Source organism: Carassius auratus, chromosome 6, assembly GCF_003368295.1.
Source record: "Carassius auratus strain Wakin chromosome 6, ASM336829v1, whole genome shotgun sequence".
NCBI lineage: Eukaryota > Metazoa > Chordata > Actinopteri > Cypriniformes > Cyprinidae > Carassius > Carassius auratus.
The window spans coordinates 24,187,132-24,211,202 of record NC_039248.1 but is presented as its reverse complement, the minus strand read 5'-3'; the positions used below and the strand labels follow the sequence as shown (position 1 = coordinate 24,211,202).

Here is a 24,071-nt window from a genome sequence, read left to right as displayed (position 1 = left end):
AAAATGAAGAGACACAAAAACTCATTCTGAGAAACATCAGGTGAGTGAACATTGTGTCCAATAACTCAAACTGAAGCAGTTCTTACATTCACAAAAGTTTATTCCAAAACAACAAAAACATTTACACCACATTGGTTTTTGTCTTTATGGATATAGTTCAATGCAGTCAAATACATAAAACTATCCTTAAACCGAAGCCAAGCGATTAAATGCTTGTAAGAACATGATCACTATTCGTTTACTGCAATGAAAATAATATAATAATATTAATCATCAGGAGAAATATTGACACAACCGATAATCTCATATATACATTTCTAAAATACATTTCTATATAAAGTGCAGGGAAATGATCTGAATGGGATCTGTGTCCATGTGTGTAATATATTGCTTGATAACGAAGCGCTCACTGCATCCCAACAGAAATAAACAACGTTAACCGAACGCAAATCTCGTCTGAACGCCAGCGTGATGAAGATGATGACGGACTTCAGTTTGATGAAAACCAATCCAACTAATAATGCCCAAAAACACGCTGTACAAACCGATTTCCCAACCACCTGCCATTAAAACCATAAAACAAGTGTGTGTGTGTGATCACGTGTTCTCTGCGTGACGAACCCAACGGAGAACTGAATGCTGGGAGAAGAGTTCAGCTTCACAACTCATGATTTCATAAAATAAATGGCTTTAGTTGATTCCCAATGCGCACACACCTCCTAGATTACTGTTGATTAGTGTTTACTTCTGATTCAATTCTGATTAAATTAAAAAATGTTGAGAGAAAATAAGAATAATTGTGATTATATTTTTGAGCAGAAAGGTCAGTTATCGTGCAGCCCTAGTGCTTCTGAAGTCATTTCTATCTGGAATGAACTAAAGCAAACATAAAAGAATCAAAACTTGATCTGATTTGACTCGAGATCAAGAACCAACAAGCTGCTGAGAGTGAAAACCACACACACATCTACACACAGCGCTGGACTCAACCAGCAGAACACTAGTATTATCAGCAGGTCGGTTATTTCTATCTTCTGCTGCAGTGTGTGAGCAGGATCATTCAGTTAACACTACTAATGCAGAGGAGTGTGATCTGATCATCAGGAGGAAACAGAACTGAGTGTTGTGATGCTTCTGTCCAGTAGAAACACAGCGAGTGTGTGAAGTGCATCTGTAAACGCTCCATGTCTTCTGTGTCTCTACCAGGTGGGCATCATGTCGGGGAACCAGACGCGGCCCAGGTGTTTGGACACCTCCCAGTGGATGTCGTCCGGCCCGTACGTGCTGTCTGGCACCAGGACCTCCTCCATGATGGAGAGCTGCGTGAGCCGGACGCCGCACATCTTGACGAACTCCACGAAGGCGCTGCAGGACACCTCACACTCGCCCAAACCGATGGCCGACAGCTGTCTGCAGCGCTCTGCGATCCGGATCAGCTCCTCGTCCAGCGGTCTCAGGCCGTTCGCACACACCACCAGCTCCACCAGCCGAGGACAGGTCAGCCCCACGCGGCCCAGAACATCCTTACTGACGGAGCGGCCGAAGTACAGGTGTGTGACGGGCACCTCGTCACGGAAGAAGGGCCCGAACTCGTCCTCGTACAGGAAGAAGTACATGACCAGGTTGAACTTGGGCGAGTGGCGCACCATGGCGTCCCAGCTGCTCTTCTTGATGGAGTGGAACTGCTGGCCCGGGTTCTCGCTCACCACGTCGATGCGCAGGTGCTCCAGGTGAACGTGACGCTCGGACGACAGCGCTAGCAGCAGCTCGTCGCTCAGCAGGTGATAGTTGAGCGCTAGCTCGCGCAGACCGTGACACTGATCCGCCACACACAGGATCCCTGCGACACACACACACACACACGGTCAGTACACATCAGGATCGACTGTGAGAGTCGACTTCTGTGATCAGAAGTACATCATCACCCTTAATATAACATGCAGAATATTCTTGTCCGTGGAATGCACCACTTCCGGTATTTTGCCTGTTACTCGACACAAGAAAAATGCAATCAAGGATTTTTTTTAAACAAGTATTCAAACTGAATCGAGGAATCGTGATAGACACATTATTTGAAGTGATCAAATATTCTTCACTTTTTGTAGATTCAGTGTGAAACATGCTCTGAAAGTGATGTATGTGTGTGTGTGTGTGTGTGTGTGTGTGTGTGTGTGTGTGTGTGCTGGCTCGGACCTGCTGGAGACACGTGTGGGCAGCTGCTCATCTTCAGCAGCTTCAGCGTCTCGCTGTTGTTGGCCACCAGCACTTTGAGTGACGGGTCGTCCACCGGTGTGTCGTCGATCTTCAGAGACGACAGAGACTTTGAGTTCACGAACACCACCGTCAGCGCCGAGATGAAGTGAGACTGAGGAGAACAAGACAACAGACGATCCTGCTGAGACTGAACATGAGAGACGAAGAACTCCACTGTGTGTGTGTGTGTGTGTGTGTGTGTGACATACTTTGGGCAGCTCCATGAAAGAGGGTCGTGCGGTGGAGATCAGTCCGAGCGTCTTCAGAGAGCAGTTGACGAGCTGAGAGAGGATGTCACACGCCGCTTCTGCAGATTCAGTGCTGCTGTCCACCTGAACACACACACACACACACACAGGTCAGGATCACGCGTGACCTCAGACAGCTTCTAGACGGACAGAGCATCAATCTCACCTTGAAGCTGACGTACTGCAGGTGGTTGGAGTGGCGTTGGATGATCTGCTTGATGAGGTCGGGGTGCGTGGCCTTCAGGTAGGAGCTGGCGGGCTGGTTGAGCTCGAACTCGAAGCACCTCCAGAGCTCAGGTGTGTGGAAGGTCTGGTTCCAGCCGCGGCACACCTGCGAGGCGAAGGCTCGGTCCAGCAGAGGCAGGTACTGGAAGATCTGCAGCAGGATCTCCTCGGGCAGCTGCCTCCAGTCCACCGCCTCGTCCTCGTCCTCAGAGTCGCTCCGCCGCAGACGCTTCCAGAACTCCGGCCCCGACACTGACCCGTCCTCCTCCCCATCATCACCTCCCTTCTGACCTCTTTTCATCTGAACACACACATCCAGAGCGGTTAAACACAGCACTAGCTCTCTACATACTAGTCTGCTGTTAAATGATTAATCATGCTTAATAACATCCAGAATAAAAGGTTTTGTTTATATAATACACATGTTCTGTGTAAATGTATATAAAAATACACACACATTTGAAAATATTTACGTTCATAGAATTTGTATTATATTAAAATGCAATATAGAAACAAAATATCTTTGATACAACATAAACAAACGTGTGTGTGTGTGTGTGTGTTTATGGAATATAATCAAAAACTTTTATTTTTGATGCGATTAATCGTTTGACAGAACGATTTGTTTGTTTGTTTATATTTTAACTCTCTCTCTCTCTGCTGAAGATAATAAACAAACAGAGCAGGGATGTAACATTCACAACGGTCTCCTTGGTTACGGCTGTAAACAAAACACAGCTGCACTGAGCACTACTTTAATATTCATCATTCAGAGACGGTTTATATTAGTTCTTTTAGCTGAATTCTTCAGTGTTTAACTACCTGTGATTAAACCAGATCTGCTGTTATTCATCTGACAACACGTGATTAACACACTCACGCATGAATTCAGAAAACACCCGAGAAAGGTGGAAACGCCCGTCTGACTCCATCACCACTGTGTGATATTAATATTAATGAAGAATCAATCAGCATTTATTTTTCTAGCTGAATAACGAGTTTATGGTCACCAAATATGTTTTTTTTAAGGTAAATGTGATGTGTACAAGCTCTTTGTGCTGTTATTGGTTTTATTGGATGGGAGCAGCACTACAAAGTTCTGTGCTGTGACTGAAAACAGACTAACCAGTCCATGGGATTTAAGAAACTGATACTTAACTCCATGATTATATTATATGATATTTTTTACCCAACCCTAAAAATGTTTTATATGCAATTAAGCACAATTAATTACAGAAAAAAACATGCAAATAATTATTTTATTATTGATTAACAGCTCTAATTTCACAGATAAGAGCTTAAAAATAACAAGAGTGCACGAGTCATGGTCACGTGGTCTGGACAGCCTCTGAGCAGCGCGAACATTCCGCTAAACTTCTGCCGAGTCACAGACCGACACGAAGCTATGGTGGTTTATCAGGACTGAAGCAGAATCGTGAGCTTTAGCGTGTTTGTGTCCGTGGAGCTGATCCCACCGGAGGTTCTAGCAGCGCTTCATCACACTACTCCAGAGCGGAGTTCTCCGGTGGTGTCGGTTCTGCGGTAACCGTACCTGTGCGGTGTCGCTGCCGGTGTCGGTTCACTGGTGATCGGTGTCGTCTCAGCCTGGGCCCGCGCTCCAATGCTTCATCCGAGCGGACCAACCGAACACGATCATTGGCTCTCGGTAGACGCGATGGCGGCGGGCGGATCCACGAGCTCGGATCGGCGGCTTCTGTGACGATCGCTTCGAGTATTTTCCCGACTGTCTTGTGACCCAGTTACTCCGCGGAGAAGCGCCCGTTCACGGAAAATGGCGATGTGTTGTGCTTAGAGCGAGCGGTGCATTCTGGGTACAGCGGAGGGAGTGCAGTTCCGCTTGCTGCCTGCAGAGGGCTCCCTCCCTCACGGTCACACACTGCATGTGTACTACATACTCGGAACAGCGTACTACTCTCACTATATTTATTATTATTAAACATTTGCTTAGGAAATACAAATGTGGATCACAAAACCAGTCATAAGGGTACTTTTTTTTTCATTGAGATAAGTACATTATCTGAAAGCTGAATAAATTATCTCTCATTGATGTGTGGTTTGTTCGGAGGACAATATTTGTCTGAGATACAAATATTAGAAAATCTGGAATCTGAGGGAGCAAAAAAGTCTAAATATTGAGAAAATATTGTTCAAATGAAGTTCTTAGCAATGCATATTACTAATCAAAAATGAAGTTTTGATATATTTACAGTAGGAAATTTACTAAATATCTTCATGAACATAATCTTTACTTAATATCCTAATGATTTTTGTCATCAAAGAGAAATGTATAATTGTGACTCATACAATGTATTGTTGTCTATTTCTACAAATATACCTGATACCGATGACTGCTTCTGTGCTGCAGGGACACACGTTCTGATGAAATCTGCTTGTGTTTCTAATGCTGTGACGGACGCTCGGTGGATGGTTGATGTGGGTGTGGAGAGACTATCACCGAGGCACTGAGCCTATCAGACGCTCACAGAAACATCCATGACACGCCAACATCATCATCCAGTCTGAATCATGTTGATATGAGGCTTATAACCCTTCTGAGTAAGTGTCAAGAACATTTAAAACCGCAAACTCAATACAGTGACGAAACCGATGCAGTCAAAATGTTTTTAATGTGGTTTGAGATGAGCAATGTAAGTCCAGATTCATCTGTAAGACAGAAAGTGTCTAATTAAACTATGGCTATGATTCTTCATGACAACACTGTTATCACAAATATTGTAAAACACACGACGACACTCGCCTCTGGAAACAAAACTGATGCCTGGAAATATTCACAAAGAAGCAGGTGAAGGCAGTTGAAATGTCGCCTGCCAACAATATATAAAATACTACACTTCTAAAGCAAAAACTGAAGACTCGTCCCCGTCTTCTCATCGTGTGGAGCAGCTTCTACTCGTCTGTGTCTCTCTGCCGGAGGCTCCTGGACTTGCCGTTCTCAGTCTTCCTCTTCTTGAACGTGGCTCCAGCGCTGCTCTCGGGCCCCAGAGACGTGATGGTGCGCTCCTTGAATCTGGCCCTGGGCTCCGGAGGGACGTCGACTGGAGTCTGAGCGACGCTCTCCACCTGCGGCAGCTGCAGATCCACCTTCTCACTGCGGAGCAGAACACACAGACATCACAGGCCTGGACGCAGAGATGGGCTCTGGTGCACGACTCCAGACAATTATAAAACAAACTGACTAATAAATGTCCTTAAACGTTACAAGGAAACACATGTAGCAATTATATTGATTGATAATAATGCACCCTACAGAATGCAACAATACATAAACAAGAGTTAAAACATTTATAAGTCGAGGTCAGAGCACTTGCTGGTAACTGCACACACTGGAATATATGTTTGTATGTTTTTAGGAAGATATTAACTCTCCAGCCAGGCTGTTTTTGAAACTTTATCTTAATTAACTTGCCTGGTTAAATCATAAAAGAAAAACTAAATGTAGTGTGAAACTCCGGTTCTAGGCACTGGATTTCGATTGGATGTTGAGATGTGGGCGTGGCTCTGAAAACTGGGCTGATCTGAATGAGAGTTTTCATTGGATTGTAACAAGGGGGCGGAGTTTAACCAGATGGTCACTGGAACATCTATTCAGTTTTGACATTTTGATAAACATTTCTAAAGTAAAAAAATAATAATAAAACCGGTGACTTATTCACAATCAGATCAATAACATGCATATAGAAAATAGATTTTTAAATGTCATGCCTGACTTAAAATGTATTAAAATAATTAATATTGTAATTATGTATTAATATTACCAATGTTGGGGAAAGTTACTTTTAAAATCAATGCATTAGAATATTGCGTTACTACATAAAAAAGTAACTAATTGCGTTACTTAGTTTTTTTTATATGAAAAGTGATGATTTATGTTACTTTTAAGTTACTTTTTAAATCTGGACAGGCCTTTTTTACAAATGTAAAAGCCCTTTCACACCAAAAGTGAAGTGAATGCACTTCAAACTGAAGGAAATGTAAAATCTGTTCTGTACCGTAGAGGTTTTTATAATATTCTGAGTTGTATTTATTGATTGTGAGGAACACTGAATGTGTTTTTGAGTAAACGCATGTTCATATTTAGTCTAGAACTACAGTGAGATCATGTTCACACACAACACTCTGCACTGACTCCTGATCTCTGTCTCCATGGCAACACCAGAGCTGTCACTCAACACATGGAAACAAAGTAACTGCTGTTTCTTATTTCAAAAAGTAACTGATATTTCCTTCTAAATCAAAAAGTAATCTGATTACATAACTTGCGTTTTTTGCAATGCATTACCCCCAGCACTGAATATTATCATGAATACCTTTAGAAAAACAGGTTTGTTGTCAATAATCTGGTTTCTCTTCTGTATTTAATGTCACAAACTGGTTTAAGCATAAATCACAAGATCACGTGTGTCTTACTATGGATCCTTTTGCGGCTGGATTTTTTCCCAGGCTCCGTATGGATTGGTCTTTCTGGGTCTCTTCACAGGCGTCTGGACCTCCTTCACTGCATCAGTCACGGCCGAATCTTCTCGTTTCTCCTCACTCTTTTCTCCATCATCTGTGCTTTTCTCTCCTCCGTCGTCCGCTGAAGTTTGGAGCGGCTCTTCTTTTCTCTTCTGTGTGGAGATCAAACACACGGACGTGTCGTTGTGTGTGTGTGTATGATGTTGTACAGCGAGTGTTTATTTCGTTCTGTGTGTGTTTATGATGTCATACAGTGAGTGTGAATGCGTCTGGCAGCGTCTCACCCTGAAACTGATCTTCAGGGAGCTGGTTTGTATGGGTTGGTCTGGTTCTGGTTCTGGTTCTGGTTCTGGAGTGTCTTTAGGAGGGTTGGACGTGTCTTCAGCTCCAGACACAGACTCAGGCTGAGGAGGAGATGGATCTTCTGCTGCTCGCGTCTCCTCACGAAGAGAATCAACACCAGGAGGAGCAACTTCCTCTGCACTGAAACCATCCGGTTTCTCCCAGCTGGATTCTGCTCATGACACAAACAGGTTTAGACAGAAAAGCCGGACACATGAAATAACAGTAAGAAAATTATTGAACATTTCCTAATTTTTGTTTATGATTTTTACGTTTTGTATCTTTCTTGATCCATCATGGCTCATATAGTCTGATACAGTGAGAATATGGAGAAAAAAAGCAGCTCAATTTTATTCAGAGACTTAAACTGAGCAAAAATATGAATTTTCTGCAAATGCCGATATTTCTATTAATTTCTGCTGCTTTTACTGTAAATCAGCGAGTTCTTTATAACAGTACAGCATATACTGACATATAATACTCTAAATATCAGTCATCACTCTAATTCTCCAATAATATATCTTAAGACGAGATTGAAATGATCCAGACAGTAAATGCAATGAAATACAGTGCTGAATGAGATATGAGGAGATAAAGGCTCCTCAGATGATGTGGGATGTTCTGGAGTCTTGGGAAGAAGGAACAGTGGAAGTAAAGCAAACTATGATGATGTGAGGCTGAATGTGCTCAGATGTTTGTATGTTTTCTCACCGCCCGTCTCAGTGTTGTAGTAGTACATGTATCCATCAGGGCTCACAGCCTCGATCCACGCACCCCCTGACAGATCCTGCAGCACATAAACATGACGATAGAACACTAGAACCTCAGACTCATAGACAGACTAGAAGACAGACTCAGACAGATTCACAGACAGACTCAGACAGATTCACAGACAGACTCAGAGACAGACTCACAGACTCAGACAGATTCACAGACAGACAAATAGACAGACTCACAGACTCAGACAGATTCACAGACAGACTCAGAGACAGACTCAGACCCACAGACAGATTCACAGACAGACTCAGACAGATTCACAGACAGACTCAGACAGACTCACAGACAGATTCACAGACAGACTCACAGACTCAGACAGACTCAGACAGACTCACTCACAGACTCAAAGACAGATTCACAGACAGATTCACGGACGGATCTGCAGACTCACAGACAGACTCAGACAGACTCACAGACAGATTTGCAGACTTCACTGACAGACTCAGAAGGCAAACAGGTTTGTAGACTCACAAACAGACTCGCAGAAAGGCCGAAAGACACACGGACAGACAGACTCTCGCAGGCTCCCAGACAGAATCACAGACTCACACACTTGCAGTCTCACAGACGGACAGTATTACCTGAATTTGTCCTGCTGATGATGATGAGGTCTCGTCCACAAACCCGGCTGGTTTTTCCCACTGAGACTCTGAGATCAAACACAGAACACAGTGAGTGATGAAGAACACAAATGGACACGAGTGTGCGTCTCAATCCTCCGCTCACCTCCAGTGATGGTGTTGTAGAAATAGTCCAGGCCGTCATTCATGGTTCCTCTCATCCAGACGTCTGTGCGTTCGCCGCTGCTGCTCCCTGACGGGACGCTCGCTTTGAGTTTCTTGGGTTTTTTCTGCGTTTTAGCAGGAGCTACAGACGGAGCCACACTCTCACCTGTAGAGACAGAAGAACCGTGAGGAACAGCGTTATCTCTCTCTCTCACACACACACACACACACACACTCACCTGACGAATGACCCGCCAGCCTCTTCAGATCCTCCTCATATGCCTTCAGAGCCGCTTCCTCCATTGCTGCAAACTCCTTTGACATCTTCTTCTCCTGCTTGTCCTTTGCCACACTTTTCTTCTTAATCTATCATGAACATTGACAAGGTCACATGAGCTCTACTGGCCAATCAGAGAGCATCTCTCACACACACACTCTTATCTTCACACACACGCAGCTCAGACAGCAGCAGCGGCCAAAACACAGTTTACTTCAGATCACACCCACTGCATCTAACAACACACACACCGTATCCCATGATGCAAAGCACTGGAGCTTCCATCTGCAGTGAATGAATGAGCAGGAGCTAAAATAAAACAGTTTAAAAAGCATCTCCTTGAAATGGCAAGTTAATCAAAAAAAGCTAAATAATTATATTTCTGAGATGATGACTCATGTAACGAAGTCATGTGTTTGGATACAGTGTAATACACGCTGAATAATATTAAATGCATTTTGCTGGAAGGGTTAGTGCACTGCATTCTGGGATAACAGAGCTGCTCTTGGCTAAATCTAGAAGTCCATCAGTGTATTTCCTCCATACATGTGCATATTGAGCACACTACCATATATTTCGGACTATTTATAAGTCGCATTTATTTAAAAGCAAGCGAAAACATTACCGTCTCGAGCCGCGAGAGGGCGCTCTATGTTTTCAGAGTGAGGCTACAGGAGCAGTGAGCAGCATAGAGCGCCCTCTCGCGGCTGGAGACGGTAATGTTTTCGCTTGGTTAATTTCTCTTGGTTCATTTCAAATTAATTTTGATAAATAAGTCGCACCTGACTAGAAGTAGCAGGACCAGCCGAACTATGAAAAGAATTGCAACCTATAGTCCGGAAATGGTAATATACAACAGAACCATAGAGAATAGACACATAACATCCGCTAGACTGCAGTGTGCACTGAGCAGTGTGCACTAGTACACTAGTGTTCAGTACCTCTGCGATTTTGGCGGCAACATTTTCTTTGTGATTCTTTCCTCTCTCGTGGAACTCGACACTCTGAAAGAAAAACACGAGAAAACACGCTTGCTGTTTATGAACATGCATTCAGATCGGGGATTTCTGAACTATCTGGGTCTGTTCATGTGTGTCTGGATTCACTCACGGGTTTATTATCCGCGATCCAGCATTTGCAGTACTGACAGAACTTCCTGGGCTGTGATTTCCAGTATTCAGTCCTTGATCACAAACACACAAACAAACAATGACTCTTTATTATATTTACCTTGTGATCACGGGCGAATTAACGTAGAGTCCGACTGCGTGAATTCTTTAAATGTCAAATTATAAATATGCTCGCGATTACTTACATTTTGAAGGATAAAAACTTCAAATCCCATGAACGTACGTAAATGTTTTACTGAAATCTACACGCTCACTGCTGGCACTTCAAAATGACGTCACTGATGGCGCGACAAACATTGAAGCAGGAAATGTTGGACTAAAACAAGACTAAGAAATACGACAGTAAAAGATTGCTTAGTAATTATCAACAACGTTAAAAATATAAAACGGTATCTCACAACCACATTTAATGAAGCAGTAGTACAACATACCCTATACTGTACCTATAAGAAGCCTTCAGGCCGAAGTGCTGTCAAGAGTCCCATATGGTCTAGCGGTTAGGATTCCTGGTTTTCACCCAGGCGGCCCGGGTTCGACTCCCGGTATGGGAAGCAATGTTTTTTCCCCCCAAATTTATCAAGATTCACCAATTTAGATTTAAAGTGATTAATATCAGAAATAACACCTAAATGCTGTTAGAGACACTGCCTGTATTTCATTTACATTGATTAAATATTTTTAAAACGAGGTGATTATCAGTCAGTCTTCAGTTGTGTTAAATAATTAAGGCCCTGAGTAAGATCAAATAAACCCTCTCAGACTAAAGAGAAATGGAGTCCATCTACAGAGAAAACATCAGAAAAAGAGCCTCATCAAGACAATAATTATTACTCATTAAGACCCTGAATGAATCCAGTCAACCAGAAGCACATGGGTTAGTTAACTCAAACTAAATAAAATTAAACCATGAAAAAAATTATTACTTCAAATAAAATTATCATAGACTAAAATAAATATTCAAAGCTAGCTGAAAACAAAAAAACATCACAAAATGTGTTGCATTTACAGAAACAGCATTCAAACATGAAGAACAATCTTTTAAATATATTTTACACAATAAATAAAGGAAAGAGATCAGAAGATAACTTTAAATAAATAACTACAGTACTTCTGAAAACCATCCTGATTCCAGACAAAAAGAAGAAATAATCAACGATGAAATCAATATTAACAGTAAAAAGTGCAACATCAAATTAACACAACAATTAGAATCAAAAGGTCAGTGCAATAATTGGTCCTAAGGATCAGTGATTAAGAGTGTATAAGATAAAAAAGCACTATTGATCATATAAACTTATCCACATTAAATCTCATATGTTTACATTTACATTTAATCATTTAGCAGATGCTTTTATCCAAAGCGACACATATGTACCTGTAAATAGTTAAAATCCTGTTGAATTTTGGTTAAACTCACACACTCTCAAAAATAAAAAATAACTCATCATAATAAAGCATTATACACAAACTAACAGTGTCACGGAAACTTACTTTTCAAAGTAATGTGTTACAATGTTGCATACTCCCTAAACAACTAACTAATTATGATACTTAGTTACTTTTTAAATCTGGACAGGGCTAGTTTGTTTGTTTTTAATATAAAAAGTGCTTCTTTTTCAATTGTAAATGCCCTTTCACACCTAAAGTGAAGTGAATGCGCTTCAGGCTGAAGGAAATGTCAATTCTGGTCTGTACAGTAGAGGGCGCCGCTCAAACTAATCACAGAAGAAAGTTCAACTCTATTCAGCAGAAACAGAAATTAAACACAAATGTGTCATTTCTGCTTATTAGTATGATTGAAGTGAATCATCTAAGATCTGTAGCAAAGACATTGGTTCATAGAATGGGATTAAATACATAATTTTATTTGTTTTTGTTTTTTTATTATTATTTAATTATTGCAGGTTTGTATGATATTCTAAGTTGTTTTTATTGATTGTGTTTTTGAGTAAACACATGTTCATATTTAGTCTAGAACTACAGTGAGATCATGTTCACACACAACACTCTGCACTGACCAGACATTTTTTAATTAAATAATTCTTTCTTTCTTTCTTTCTTTCAAATACATTAATACTTTTATTCAGGAAGGCTGTGTTGAATTGATACAAAGTGAAAGCAAAGATTTCTATTTTGGATAAATGCTGTTCTTTTTAACTTTTTATTTATCAATAAATCCGGAATAAAGTATCACAGTTTTTGCTGCTTAATATTTTCTGGAACCTGTTTCCAACATCAGAAACCAACATTTCTGTTCATAAATCATCATATCAGATACACTGGATATAAACAGCACACACACACACACACACACACAAACACACACACACACACACACACACACACACACACACACACACACACACAAAATACCTTGCCACTTTTAGACCTGCACTCTATTAATTTACTAACTGCTTGTTTGCTTATGAAAACTTTTCTATTCTCTAAAATGCTTTATTTTTTTATTCTCTGTTTATCTATTCTATTCTATAATTTAAAATAAAAAGCCCTTGCTACGTGTGCTGTTGAGCTAAATGAGGCTTGGTATAGCACTTGTATATCATTGCTGTTTTACTGATTTTGATTGCTTCTGTTGTCCCACACACACACACACACACACACACACACACACACACACACACACACACACACACACTCAAATACACTCTCACACATCTATCTATCTATCTATCTATCTATCTATCTATCTATCTATCTATCTATGGTATTGTATTAAAACAGAACTCTTGTCAGAATCAGAATATAGTTTTATTATGTGTATATCATGTTTACAGTTGAACATTAATGTCAGTTACACTCAAATGAAATTGAAAGAACAGATTGCATTTGCATATTTGTGAATAATTCATGAATTATCAAAGCTTTGCCCATTAAAAACCTCTATAAAGTATTACCATATAAATCCTGTAAACATTTTCCTCAGGAATATAATATAAAGCATGCCTCGTATCCTTATGCCATTTTATATCATAATCAACTGTAATTTATAAGATCAGTTGTGTTGAATTATTGTCTTTATTCATATTCAGTGTCTCCATGTAGATTGATGCCCGTTTGTCTCAAATATACCACTGACCTGAAACAAATGAAATCAACAGTCATCATGTATGAAGTGTAATTATTTCACGTTACATGATAGTTAGAGTTGATTTGAAATCATCACTGATTTTGAATGTTGTGTTATGATGCTCCTGTGGAGGAGTGCATTACCTCTGATTTTACTGAAGCAGTTTGCACAGTTCACTCGCTCCCGATAAACCCAGAGAGACTTTCCTGCCTCCAGACCGCCGAGATCACAGCGACACACTGCGCACTACACACACACACACACACACACATCAGACCTCAGCTCGGAGCATCAGATCACATTCAGACGCGACGGATCTTTTACCCTGAAGCAGGACGTGTGGCTGATGATCCTCAGATCTTCCAGAATCATCTTCTCTGATCCAGCGATGGGTTTCCCACAGACCGTACAAACATCCCGACTGCTGACCGTCCTGCACGAGACATCCGCTTACAGTAAACTAGATAAAATAATAAATCCTGAACATCGTGAAGGAGTGACTCTCTGACCTGCTGGACTCCAGCGTCTGTAGAGGAGAGCGCAGGGTCGGTGAAGCAGTGGGAATCTCTGTAGAAACCGTCTTGACCTGTGTTCTGATATAAAGAGAGCAGATGTTCACGTGTGCATCAACACGGTTTTGGGGGTAACGCTTCACAATACTGCAAGTTACGTAATCAGATTACTCTTTAAGTAACTAGTAATCAGTGTTGGGGAAAGTGACTTTTAGAAGTAATGCATTACAATATTGCTCCCTAAAAAAAGTAACTTGTTGCGTTACTTACAATTACAATGAAATGTAGTTACAGCAGTTACTTTGTTTCCATGTACTGAGTGACAGCTCTGGTGTTGCCATGGAGACAGACATCAGGAGTAAGTGCAGAGACACTTCCTTCAGCTTGAGGATTATTAATTTAAATTTTGATTGGAAAGGACCTTTAAAGGAGCCAAAATATAACTTTTGGGTTTTCTATTGGGTTACTTAAAATAATTAAGCAAGTCCAGCCAAGGTGACAAAAGTAACGCAAAAGTAACATAATGCATTACTCTTCATAAAAACTAACACAATCAGTTACTTCTTTAATACTGTAATGCATGACTTTCGACAGTAACTTTCTCCAACACTGGCGCTGAAGGAGTGGATCTCTGACCTGCTGGACTCCAGCGTCTGTAGAGGAGAGCGCAGGGTCGGTGAAGCAGCTGGAATCTCTGTAGAAACCGTCTTGACCTGTGTTCTGATATAAAGAGAGCAGATGTTCACGTGTGCATCAACATGATCTGACTAGGAGTTATCATCATGTCTAGAATGTATGATCCGAGCTAGAGAGCGCTCAGACGATCTTACTGTGATCGGACAGGTTGTGACTGAACGCTTCCAGATCGGGTCGGCAATAAAGTGTCAGCAAGATCGTCCAGCGGCGCGCTGAAGGAAAACACATCATGATTGAGTGTCCTGAAGCTGTCCAGTAAAGGAGAGCGCAGTATTCGACAGTGTTACCTGGGAGTCTGATAGCTGTAGCGTGTGTTCAGAGTCACAGCCGTTGGAGACGACGGAGAGCGAGCTGAAGAATAACTGATGTCACTGCATGTGAACAAACACGATCAACTGTGTTAAAGTCAGCGTGAAACCTTTAATCTGTTTAATCAAAACATCATATCTGGATCTGGACAGACTTCTCTCAGGTGATCAGCTTCCATTTTTAAATGTGTGCAGTTGAGAAGAAAAGACCAGGATGAGTGTGTGTCTTCATCAGGTTTGTAGAAATGTAGCACTGCATCAGTGTCTCATCAGTGGATGCTCTGCAGTGAATGGGTGCCGTCAGAATGAGAGTCTGATAAAATCATCACAATAATCCACAGCACTCCAGTCCATCAGTGAACATCTGGAGAAGACAAAACCTGAAACACATCCAGCACTAAGATGATTTTAACTCAAACACACAGAGTCTATAATCATAATAACACTTCCTCCAGTGAAAAAGTGCATCTCTCACAGATTAGTTTAGATCTGTTTAAACGCTGCTTGATCTGTGCAGATTTCTCTCCTGATTCAGACCAGAACACTTTTTCACTGGAGGAAGTGTTATTATGATTATAGACTCTGTGTGTTTGAGTTAAAATCATCTTAGTGCTGGATGTGTTTCAGGTTTTGTCTTCTCCAGATGTTCACTGATGGACTGGAGTGCTGTGGATTATTGGGATGTTTTTATCAGACTCTCATACTGACGGCACCCATTCACTGCAGAGCATCCATTGATGAGACACTGATGCAGGGACACATTTCTACAAACCTGATGAAGACACAAACTCATCCTGATCTCTGATGAGTGTGCATGTATTCTGCATGTTCATTATTGGCTGAACTCGTACCTGAGCTTCAGGTCCACTGAGGGTTTCTCCACAGGTTTCGGAGTCTCTTCCAGCATCGAGGAGGATGTTTTGGTGTTTGTGATGATGGTTCTGTTTCATGAACAGATGAATCAGAGATCATGGCACACGTTCAGATGAGCGTCAGAGTAAAGTCACTTACTGAGCCGACGGTGAGGAGGACGTGGACACCAGCGATGAGACGGACACACTTTCACTCCTGAGAACAAACAGCAACATCAGGACACAGATCATTACGTTGGGTATCAAAAACCGGTTCCATTTTAGAACTGGTTCCAAATGTCCAAGAACCGGGTATTCAATTTTGATGGATTAAATAGAGTTCTTTTTTTTATTTTATTTTTTTATCAAAACTAGGAACCCAGCTGAAAAAAACAACAGACACCATCACAGAATTTGTGATGTGGAAACCATTAGAACTTTCTGTGATGGTTCAATTACTATTTCTTTTCTTCAGCAGGGAATTGATAAGAATCAGAATCGATAAAACTGAAATGATACCCAACCCTGCAGATGATGGAGATTCATGACGTCTGATGGATCTCACCTGCTTGGGCTCTTGACGGCCGGCTGGATCACTGGACTCTTCACACCGCTGCCGAATCTGTAAAAACAACATCTTCATCTAAAGCAGAACGTGAGGAGCTGCTCATTCAGATCTGGTTTGGACTGAACAGGACTTACGTGGACACGGCTGCAGGAGCTGGGGACGACGAGACGCTGTTTACATCAATACAAACACACACAGATCATATTAGAGACTGGAGGTCAGAGGTCACACATCAGGAGAACTGATGCTGCTCTAATCAGTTCTGTTAAAACATCAATCAACAACTAAACAGAACTGTAGAAGAACTGAAGGAGTGAATCTCTGACCTGCTGGACTCCAGCGTCTGTAGAGGAGAGCGCAGGGTCGGTGAAGCAGCAGGAATCTCTGTAGAAACCGTCTTGACCTGTGTTCTGATATAAAGAGAGCAGATGTTCACCTGTGCATCAACACGGTTTTGGGGGTAACGCTTCACAATGCTGCAAGTTACGTAATCAGATTACTCTTTTAAGTAACTAGTAATCAGTGTTGGGGAAAGTGACTTTTAGAAGTAATGCATTACAATATTGCTCCCTAAAAAAAGTAACTTGTTGCGTTACTTACAATTACAATGAAATAAGAAACAGCAGTTACTTTGTTTCCATGTATTGAGTGACAGCTCTGGTGTTGCCATGGAGACAGACATCAGGAGTAATTGCAGAGACACTTCCTTCAGCCCGAGGGTTATTAATTTAAATTTTTATGTGATTAAAGGACCCAAATATAACTTTTGGGTTTTCTATGGGGTTATATAAAATAATTAAGCAAGTCCAGCCAAGGTGACAAACGTATCGCAAAAGTAACATGATGCATTACTCTTCATAAAAACGAACTAACACAATCAGTTACTTCTTTATGGAGAAACACAAAACTGTAATGCATGACTTTCAACTTTCTCCAACACTGGCGCTGAAGGAGTGAATCTCTGACCTGCTGGACTCCAGCGTCTGTAGAGGAGAGCGCAGGGTCGGTGAAGCAGCGGGAATCTCTGTAGAAACCGTCTTGACCTGTGTTCTGATATAAAGAGAGCAGATGTTCACGTGTGCATCAACATGATCTGACTAGGAGTTATCATCATGTCTAGAATGTATGATCTGAGCTAGAGAGCGCTCAGACGATCAGTCGGTCTGATGATGATGATCTACTTCAAGTCGAACAATGATTCAATGAACCATTCATAAAGAACACTTTACTTCACTCCTGAATGAATCAGGCATTTGAACGAATCAAATGAGTAAATGACTCGATGACTTAATCATTAAGACATTTGCCACAACCTACTGGCAGTTTTAGTTTATTATCTAGAGCATCATTTCATTTAATAAATAATTTCAGATTTTTATAGTAATAATAATACAATTAAGAAAATAAATTCTTAAAGTTATAGTTCACTCAACCAAAAATGACAATTCTGTCATCATTTACTCACATGGTCCAAAAGAGTACATGTAATAAATGTTATCAAACAAAATATTTCTTGCTGAACCTTCTTTTTGTAATCTTTGTTTGATGCTTTGCACCACAATGACTTAAAATGATCTTTTAGAGTAATTTCTCCAAATTTGATGTGCGATTAATTAGATTAATTAATCACCCCATCTTGTAATTAATTGGATTTCAACATTTTAATCACTTACCAGCCCTAGTTTTTATATTTTAGTTGAGTTAGAGTTATTTTCAGTGCTTATGTTAATGGCCTGTCCTGAGTGACAGAACACCCTCGACTCACCCGTTTGTGTTCTGAGACGCTGTGACCTCCGGAAGCTTCTCACCAAACGTGCGTTTAACAGGACTTGACCTGCACACACAAACATGAGCAGAGAGCAACTTAAGGAACACTTTAGTTTACTTTGAAAATTAAAAAGTTGTTGAGCACCATTGACTTCTGTAGCAGGATAAAAAAAACTACTATGGAAGTCAAAGGCACTCATCAACAAACATTTTCTTAAATATCTTTGTTTGTGTTCATCAGAAGAAAGAAACTGATCCAGGTTTGGAGGAAGTGGAGGGTGAGTAAATGATGGCAGAACTGTGATTCTGGAAGTGCTGTGTTGACTCACGGTTTGCTGCTGGTGTTTGCTCCGGAGAACACTCTCGCTGTGAAGCTGGAGCTGTTGGGAGTCTTGAGCGCCGGATTCCTGCAACAGAGCAAGACACACACTTAACAGACTCACACACTCACACACTAAACCTAGGCATGTTCTGTGTGCAGCAGTGCCTCTCACCTGACAGGGACTGGAGGTTTGGAGGGTGATGTGACGGAGACGGCTCCACTCTTAGTGTTTACACTGCTGCGGATGACAGAAGAGTCAGACCACGGAATATCTGAGTCACCAGACACTAACCAACACTAACCCTAACTAACACTAACCAACACTAACCCTAACTAACACTAACCAACACTAACTAACACTAACCAACACTAACAATGCTAACACTAACTAACACTAACCAACACTAAACAACACTAACCAACACTAACCCTAACTAACACTAACCAACACTAACTAACACTAACCAACACTAACCCTAACTAACACTAACCAACACTAACCCTAACTAACACTAACCAACACTAACTAACTAACACTAACCAACACTAACAATGCTAACACTAACTAACACTAACCAACACTAACCAACACTAACCCTAACTAACATTAAACAACACTAACACTAACCAACACTAACCCTAACTAACACTAACCAACACTAACTAACACTAACCAACACTAACCAACACTAACACTAACTAACACTAACCAACACTAACCCTAACTAACAATAACTAACACTAACCAACACTAACCCTAACTAACACTAACCAACACTAACTAACACTAACAAACACTAACACTAACTAACACTAACCAACACTAACACTAACTAACACTAACCAACACTAACACTAACCAACACCAAAACTTACCAACACTAACTAACACTAAGCAACACTAACACTAACCAACACTTACACTAACCAACACCAAAACTTACCAACACTAACTAACACTAAGCAACACTAACACTAACTAACACTAACACACTCTAACCAACACTAACTAAAACTAAGCAACACTAACACTAACCAACACCTGCTCACTAACTAACAATAATCAACACTAACTAACACTAACCAACACTAACCCTAACTAACACTGACCAACACTAACCAACACTAACTAACATTAACCAACAATAACCGACACTAACACTAACCAACACTAACTAACACTAACACCAACCAACACTAACACTAACCAACACTAACCAAAACTAACCAACACTCACTAAAACTAACTAACACTAAGCAACACTAACACTAACTAACACTAAGCAACACTAACACTAACCAACACTAACTAACACAAATCAACACTAACACTAACCAACACTAACACTAAGTAACACTAACCAATACTAACCAACACTAACTAACACTAAGCAACCCTAACCCTAACTAACACTAACCAACACTAACTAACACTAACCAACACTAACACTAACCAACACTAACACTAACTAACACTAACCAACACTAACCAACACTAACACTAACTAACACTAACCAACACTAACACTAAGCAACACTAACACTAACCAACACTATCACTAAGCAACACTAATACTAACCAGCACTAACACTAACCAACACTTACACTAACCAACACTAACTAACACTAAGCAACACTAACACTAACCAACACTAACCAGCACTAACACTAACTAAAACTAACCAACACCTGCCCACTAACTAACAATAACCAACACTAACCAACTCTAACTAACAATAACCAACCTGCTTTTGTTGAGCAGCTCCTGACTGCCACCGAACCTACAAGAGCAACGGGAAACAGACATCTAGTGAATATACAGCAGATATATAGAAATACAGATATAGATGGTGATGTATAGATGGTGCACCTCTTGGTTAAGTTGCTGATGGATGTCCCAGAGTTAGCTGAGGTTTGATCGTCCTCCAGCGGTTTGCTGAAGTCACACAGAAAGTGATTTGAATTATTATGAAAATCAGCAGCTGATATGATTCTGAGTGAAATGATTCTGACCTGTCAACATCTTCCCTTGATTTCCGCTGACCCAGAACTAATTTACCAGGGTTAGGATCATAACTGCAACAGGAGCATTGAGAATGAGCATTAGGTGCATTTCATTTCTACATCACATGTGTGTGTTAGAGAGATAGAGAGTGTGCGTGTGTGTGAGTAAATATGAGTGCATGCACAAGCTTGTAATGCGTGTGTGAGTGTGTGTGTGTGTGTGTGTGTGTGTGTGTGTGTGTGTGTGTCGTACTCGACGGGCTCGTCCTCCTCGGCGTTTCTTCTGATCCAGCTGTTGTCTTTCAGGACGGTTCTTTTCTTGCCGCTGTCTGTGTTCATCACAACTCAAACATGTTTACACAACATCATCACACACATGTACATGTACACACACCTATATGTGTCTGTGTGTGGGGGGGGGTCTCATCACAATGTATGCAGAATATAAATAACTTCATATATATAATTTATATAAGATTAGATTAGTATTGTCCTTTTACTGATTCCTTAATAGAGGAACTTTAGGCTACTTGGCAGACCAGCACAATAAAAAGAGTCGAATAAATAACGTACATATAGAATATATATTAAAATATATATCATTTAGAGGTAATTTCCATTAATTATTCTCAATGGTATTTCTAATCACTACAATGCAGTTTCTTTTTTTATCAAAATCAGCATACAAATTTATATATATTGTTTATCATGTTTCAGGAGGAGATATGAAAATAACATTAGAATGCACAAAATATTTATTAATTTTAATTATATTTATAAAACAGGTTTAATCTGTGTGTGTGTAAATATGAGATCATCATCTTACCGGCTTTGGTCTGTGTGCTCATGTTGTGTTATAGATGTGAATCCAGACAGCAGTGATCTGAAATCAGGCGTCTGTGGTTATGAATATGAACGACAGTAATTCCTCTTTTTTGACTGACACACACACAATGCGCAGGTGTTTGCGTGTCAATGTAAAGTGTGCTGCAGGCGTGTTGTCATGCATATTTGTGGAAAGTGCCAACAGTGTGTTTTGTTCTCGAGTCTCCAGCCCTTTTCCCTGTTTCTCAGGTGAAGTCACCCGTCCTGATCAACCAGCACACACCCCTTCAGAAATAATTACTACACACCCTGCTGATTAGCAGCTTTTCGTTACACTGATCCTTACACACACTATATACTGCATATGTGTCGCTGGAGCACAAAACCTGACAGCAGGGTCATTTCGAAATTGCTGAAGCTGAATAAATCATCTCTCCAGTGATGTGTGGTTTGTTCGGAGGACAATATTTGTCTGAGATACAACTATTATAAATCTGGAATCTGAGGGAGCAAAAACATCTAAATATTGAGAAAATCATCTTTAAAGTTGTTCAAATGAAGTTCTTAGCAATGCATATTACTGATCAAACATTGAGTTTTGATATATTTACTGTACGATATTTACTAAATATCTTTACTGAACATGATCTTTACTTAATATCCTAATGATTAAGGCATTAAAGAAAGATGGATAATTTAGACTCATACAATGTATTGTTGTCTATTTCTCCAAATATACGTCTGTGACACTGATGACTGCTTCTGTGCTGCAGGGACACATGTTCATCTAACCATGAGATTAATTAATGATAAACACATGATATAAACATTCTGGATATTAGGGTTAGGCAACAAGCAAATACTTTCACATATAAATGTTTAAAATCTGAAATAAACTGACATAAAGCAGAGCGCTTGGACTCACCTGTGTGTCAGTGTGTGTGAAAGTGTTTGTGTGTTTGTGTGCGTGTGTGTGTGCGTGTGAAAGTCTCAGAGTCACACCTTGTTTTGTGTCAGAGCCAATGAGGACTTTGATCACATCCCAGCACAAACCTGTACAGTCAGTTTCAGCACAAACACACACACTCTTCTAATCCTTTTAATGTGTTCAGTATGAAAACACACACTCAGATCAGATCAGAAACACACACTCCTTCAGTCTTGTGTTGCTCTGGTCTAAAGTGAGTTTTATTCAGAAACCCCAGCTCTGATCGTCTGTAATCACATCCTCACATTCAGACAGCATTCACCTGTTTTCTCCAGAAAGCTTCATGTCACAAGTCCAGGCCTGTCTTTATCTCAGGTGTGTAGATATATCAGAGGAACACCTCACTGAAGATCACAGACACCTCTTTTATCTCACGTTCAACACATTAACTCAAGATTGAGGGATAAAATCGAGTCATTTAAGAATCAACTACTGAAACCCTTAAAGATGAACTACTAAACATTGTCTCTCTGCAGTGTTTCAGCAGCTTTAAGACCCGTTTAAGACCAAGTAAAGAAACTTTAAGAACTAAACTGAAGGGAAAACAATACGTCAGTGTGCTCTCTTAATGAAAAAGTTTGCAAATACAACTGGTAAAAGATCTATTTTAAGTTATTTTACACTTAAAAGCCTGAATGTCTTTAATATCACACACATGAAGTGAGTTTATGATTAAATCAAGAACAAATATCTACCAATGGCTCAGAAAAATCAAGTTAATTCAAAGGAAAACCAGTTTTAATTCCTCAATCGCAGATGTTTCATCTTGTTTTAATCACTTCATCTTGTTCTGTTTTTCCGAAATTCAACATTTGCATTTCCAGTAAAAGTGTCTTGACTTAAGGATGTTTAGATATTTGTATTGGAAGAAAACAATACTGAGGAAGATATTTATTCTGGGCAATGTGTGACTTAATGAATTGAAGACTTGTGGGAATGAAGACTTTTTAGTACCTGCAGAAACTCACGTGACATGACTTTTCCAAACTAATAGAAATATCAAACATAACTTTTTATCTTTTTACATTACACACCTCTTTAAACTAAAGTTGTGCTGCTCGTTTGACCTTCATTACTGGAACAGCTGTATTTGAGGCTTTTCTGACAGAAACCATCGCTGTGACTCCTCCTTAACACGTCGCATTGAAATAATGACGCATCATCGGCTCATAATGAGCTCACAGACCTGTTTGCTGTTCAGAAAGCGGGATTTTCTTCTCAATGACGCGCTTCAGGAGCTGCTGATGCAGGGCGCGGCGCGCGCGCGACAGCTCGGGGACGCGCAGCTCGAGCTCGACTCGCTGCAGGTGCACGCGCCACACATTACCTTTAGCATAGGCCTCATAAAACCATGGTTAATTTTCCTTAGGAAAAAACATGACACATTATTAAACACATTATTATTACGCCACAATTATCACAGTTTCTGTCATAGCTTTGACATTTAAAGTCATATGACTTTATCTCAAAATTGTGGCTTGCCAAAGCATGATTTCAGCTGAGGTGTTCGTGCGCCAGCGCAACAGAGCGAATCTAAAGTCAGGTTTATTTCTATACAGCTTTATATGTAATAAAGATTGTAAGAATAACCAGGAAAATAAGAGTTTCATCACACAAATCCAGTTTGAGCTGTAAATCAGCTCTACAGAAGACAGAAGTGTTCAAAT

General features: G+C 40.5%; 3 protein-coding genes and 1 non-coding gene across 10 annotated transcripts; 1 reads left to right on the top strand and 3 right to left on the bottom strand.

The window, feature by feature from the left end:
* Positions 1-82: 82 nt before the first annotated feature.
* fbxl3b (F-box and leucine-rich repeat protein 3b) lies at positions 83-5,221 on the bottom strand. 2 transcript variants are annotated; one of them, XM_026265839.1, is made up of 5 exons: positions 5,083-5,221; positions 2,668-3,027; positions 2,463-2,585; positions 2,194-2,365; positions 83-1,840 (listed from the first exon to the last, which is right to left on the bottom strand). In XM_026265839.1, exons 2-5 carry the CDS (start codon positions 3,025-3,027, stop codon positions 1,200-1,202), a joined length of 1,296 nt encoding a protein of 431 aa, XP_026121624.1. In that variant the 5' UTR covers positions 5,083-5,221; the 3' UTR covers positions 83-1,199. The 2 variants fall into 2 exon arrangements, with proteins under 2 accessions (XP_026121624.1, XP_026121623.1); XM_026265838.1 differs by lacking the exon at positions 5,083-5,221 and adding an exon at positions 4,279-4,529.
* A 134-nt stretch (positions 5,222-5,355) lies between these two features.
* On the bottom strand, positions 5,356-10,746 carry wbp4 (WW domain binding protein 4). The gene is made up of 10 exons (XM_026265840.1): positions 10,660-10,746; positions 10,455-10,527; positions 10,286-10,348; positions 9,307-9,433; positions 9,069-9,233; positions 8,924-8,991; positions 8,277-8,352; positions 7,508-7,737; positions 7,176-7,375; positions 5,356-5,856 (listed from the first exon to the last, which is right to left on the bottom strand). Coding segments are annotated over exons 1-10 (1,206 nt in total). The 5' UTR covers positions 10,662-10,746; the 3' UTR covers positions 5,356-5,654.
* Positions 10,747-10,953: 207 nt separating this feature from the next.
* Positions 10,954-11,025, top strand: trnae-uuc (transfer RNA glutamic acid (anticodon UUC)). Its single transcript has one exon. It is a non-coding gene; the product is annotated as a tRNA-Glu (tRNA).
* Positions 11,026-13,224: 2,199 nt separating this feature from the next.
* Positions 13,225-22,365, bottom strand: LOC113102529 (mucin-5AC). Of its 6 annotated transcripts, none has more exons than XM_026265826.1 (22): positions 22,342-22,365; positions 21,418-21,474; positions 20,845-20,935; positions 20,601-20,663; positions 20,458-20,523; positions 20,333-20,368; positions 18,759-18,824; positions 18,594-18,671; positions 18,263-18,331; positions 17,464-17,547; positions 16,824-16,907; positions 16,632-16,667; positions 16,495-16,551; positions 16,090-16,146; positions 15,930-16,019; positions 15,058-15,141; positions 14,905-14,982; positions 14,711-14,794; positions 14,072-14,155; positions 13,887-13,995; positions 13,706-13,808; positions 13,225-13,571 (listed from the first exon to the last, which is right to left on the bottom strand). In XM_026265826.1, the coding sequence occupies exons 2-22, from the start codon at positions 21,437-21,439 to the stop codon at positions 13,555-13,557; spliced, it is 1,458 nt and encodes a 485-aa protein (XP_026121611.1). In that variant the 5' UTR covers positions 21,440-21,474; positions 22,342-22,365; the 3' UTR covers positions 13,225-13,554. The 6 variants fall into 6 exon arrangements, with proteins under 6 accessions (XP_026121611.1, XP_026121614.1, XP_026121615.1 ...); XM_026265829.1 differs by having other exon boundaries at positions 18,759-18,821; positions 22,342-22,364; XM_026265830.1 differs by having other exon boundaries at positions 20,845-20,920; positions 22,342-22,364.
* Positions 22,366-24,071: the final 1,706 nt, after the last annotated feature.

Excerpts from the sequence above, each read along its gene's own strand:
- wbp4 (XM_026265840.1), bottom strand. Across the intron at positions 9,234-9,306 it reads GCTGGCGGGTCATTCGTCAG|GTGAGAGTGTGGCTCCGTCT; the intron begins GTGAGTGTGTGT and ends CTGTCTCTACAG. Across the intron at positions 7,738-8,276 it reads CTACAACACTGAGACGGGCG|AATCCAGCTGGGAGAAACCG; the intron begins GTGAGAAAACAT and ends TGTCATGAGCAG.
- LOC113102529 (XM_026265826.1), bottom strand. The coding sequence starts at position 21,439 with ATGAGCACACAGACCAAAGCCG. Across the intron at positions 17,548-18,262 it reads GCGTCTCAGAACACAAACGG|AACACAGGTCAAGACGGTTT; the intron begins GTGAGTCGAGGG and ends TCTTTATATCAG. Across the intron at positions 14,795-14,904 it reads TCACAACCTGTCCGATCACA|AACACAGGTCAAGACGGTTT; the intron begins GTAAGATCGTCT and ends TCTTTATATCAG.
- fbxl3b (XM_026265839.1), bottom strand. The coding sequence starts at position 3,027 with ATGAAAAGAGGTCAGAAGGGAGGTGATGATGGGGAGGAGGACGGGTCA. Across the intron at positions 2,366-2,462 it reads CTTTCATGGAGCTGCCCAAA|TCTCACTTCATCTCGGCGCT; the intron begins GTATGTCACACA and ends TGTTCTCCTCAG. Across the intron at positions 1,841-2,193 it reads CCCACACGTGTCTCCAGCAG|GGATCCTGTGTGTGGCGGAT; the intron begins GTCCGAGCCAGC and ends TGTGTGTCGCAG.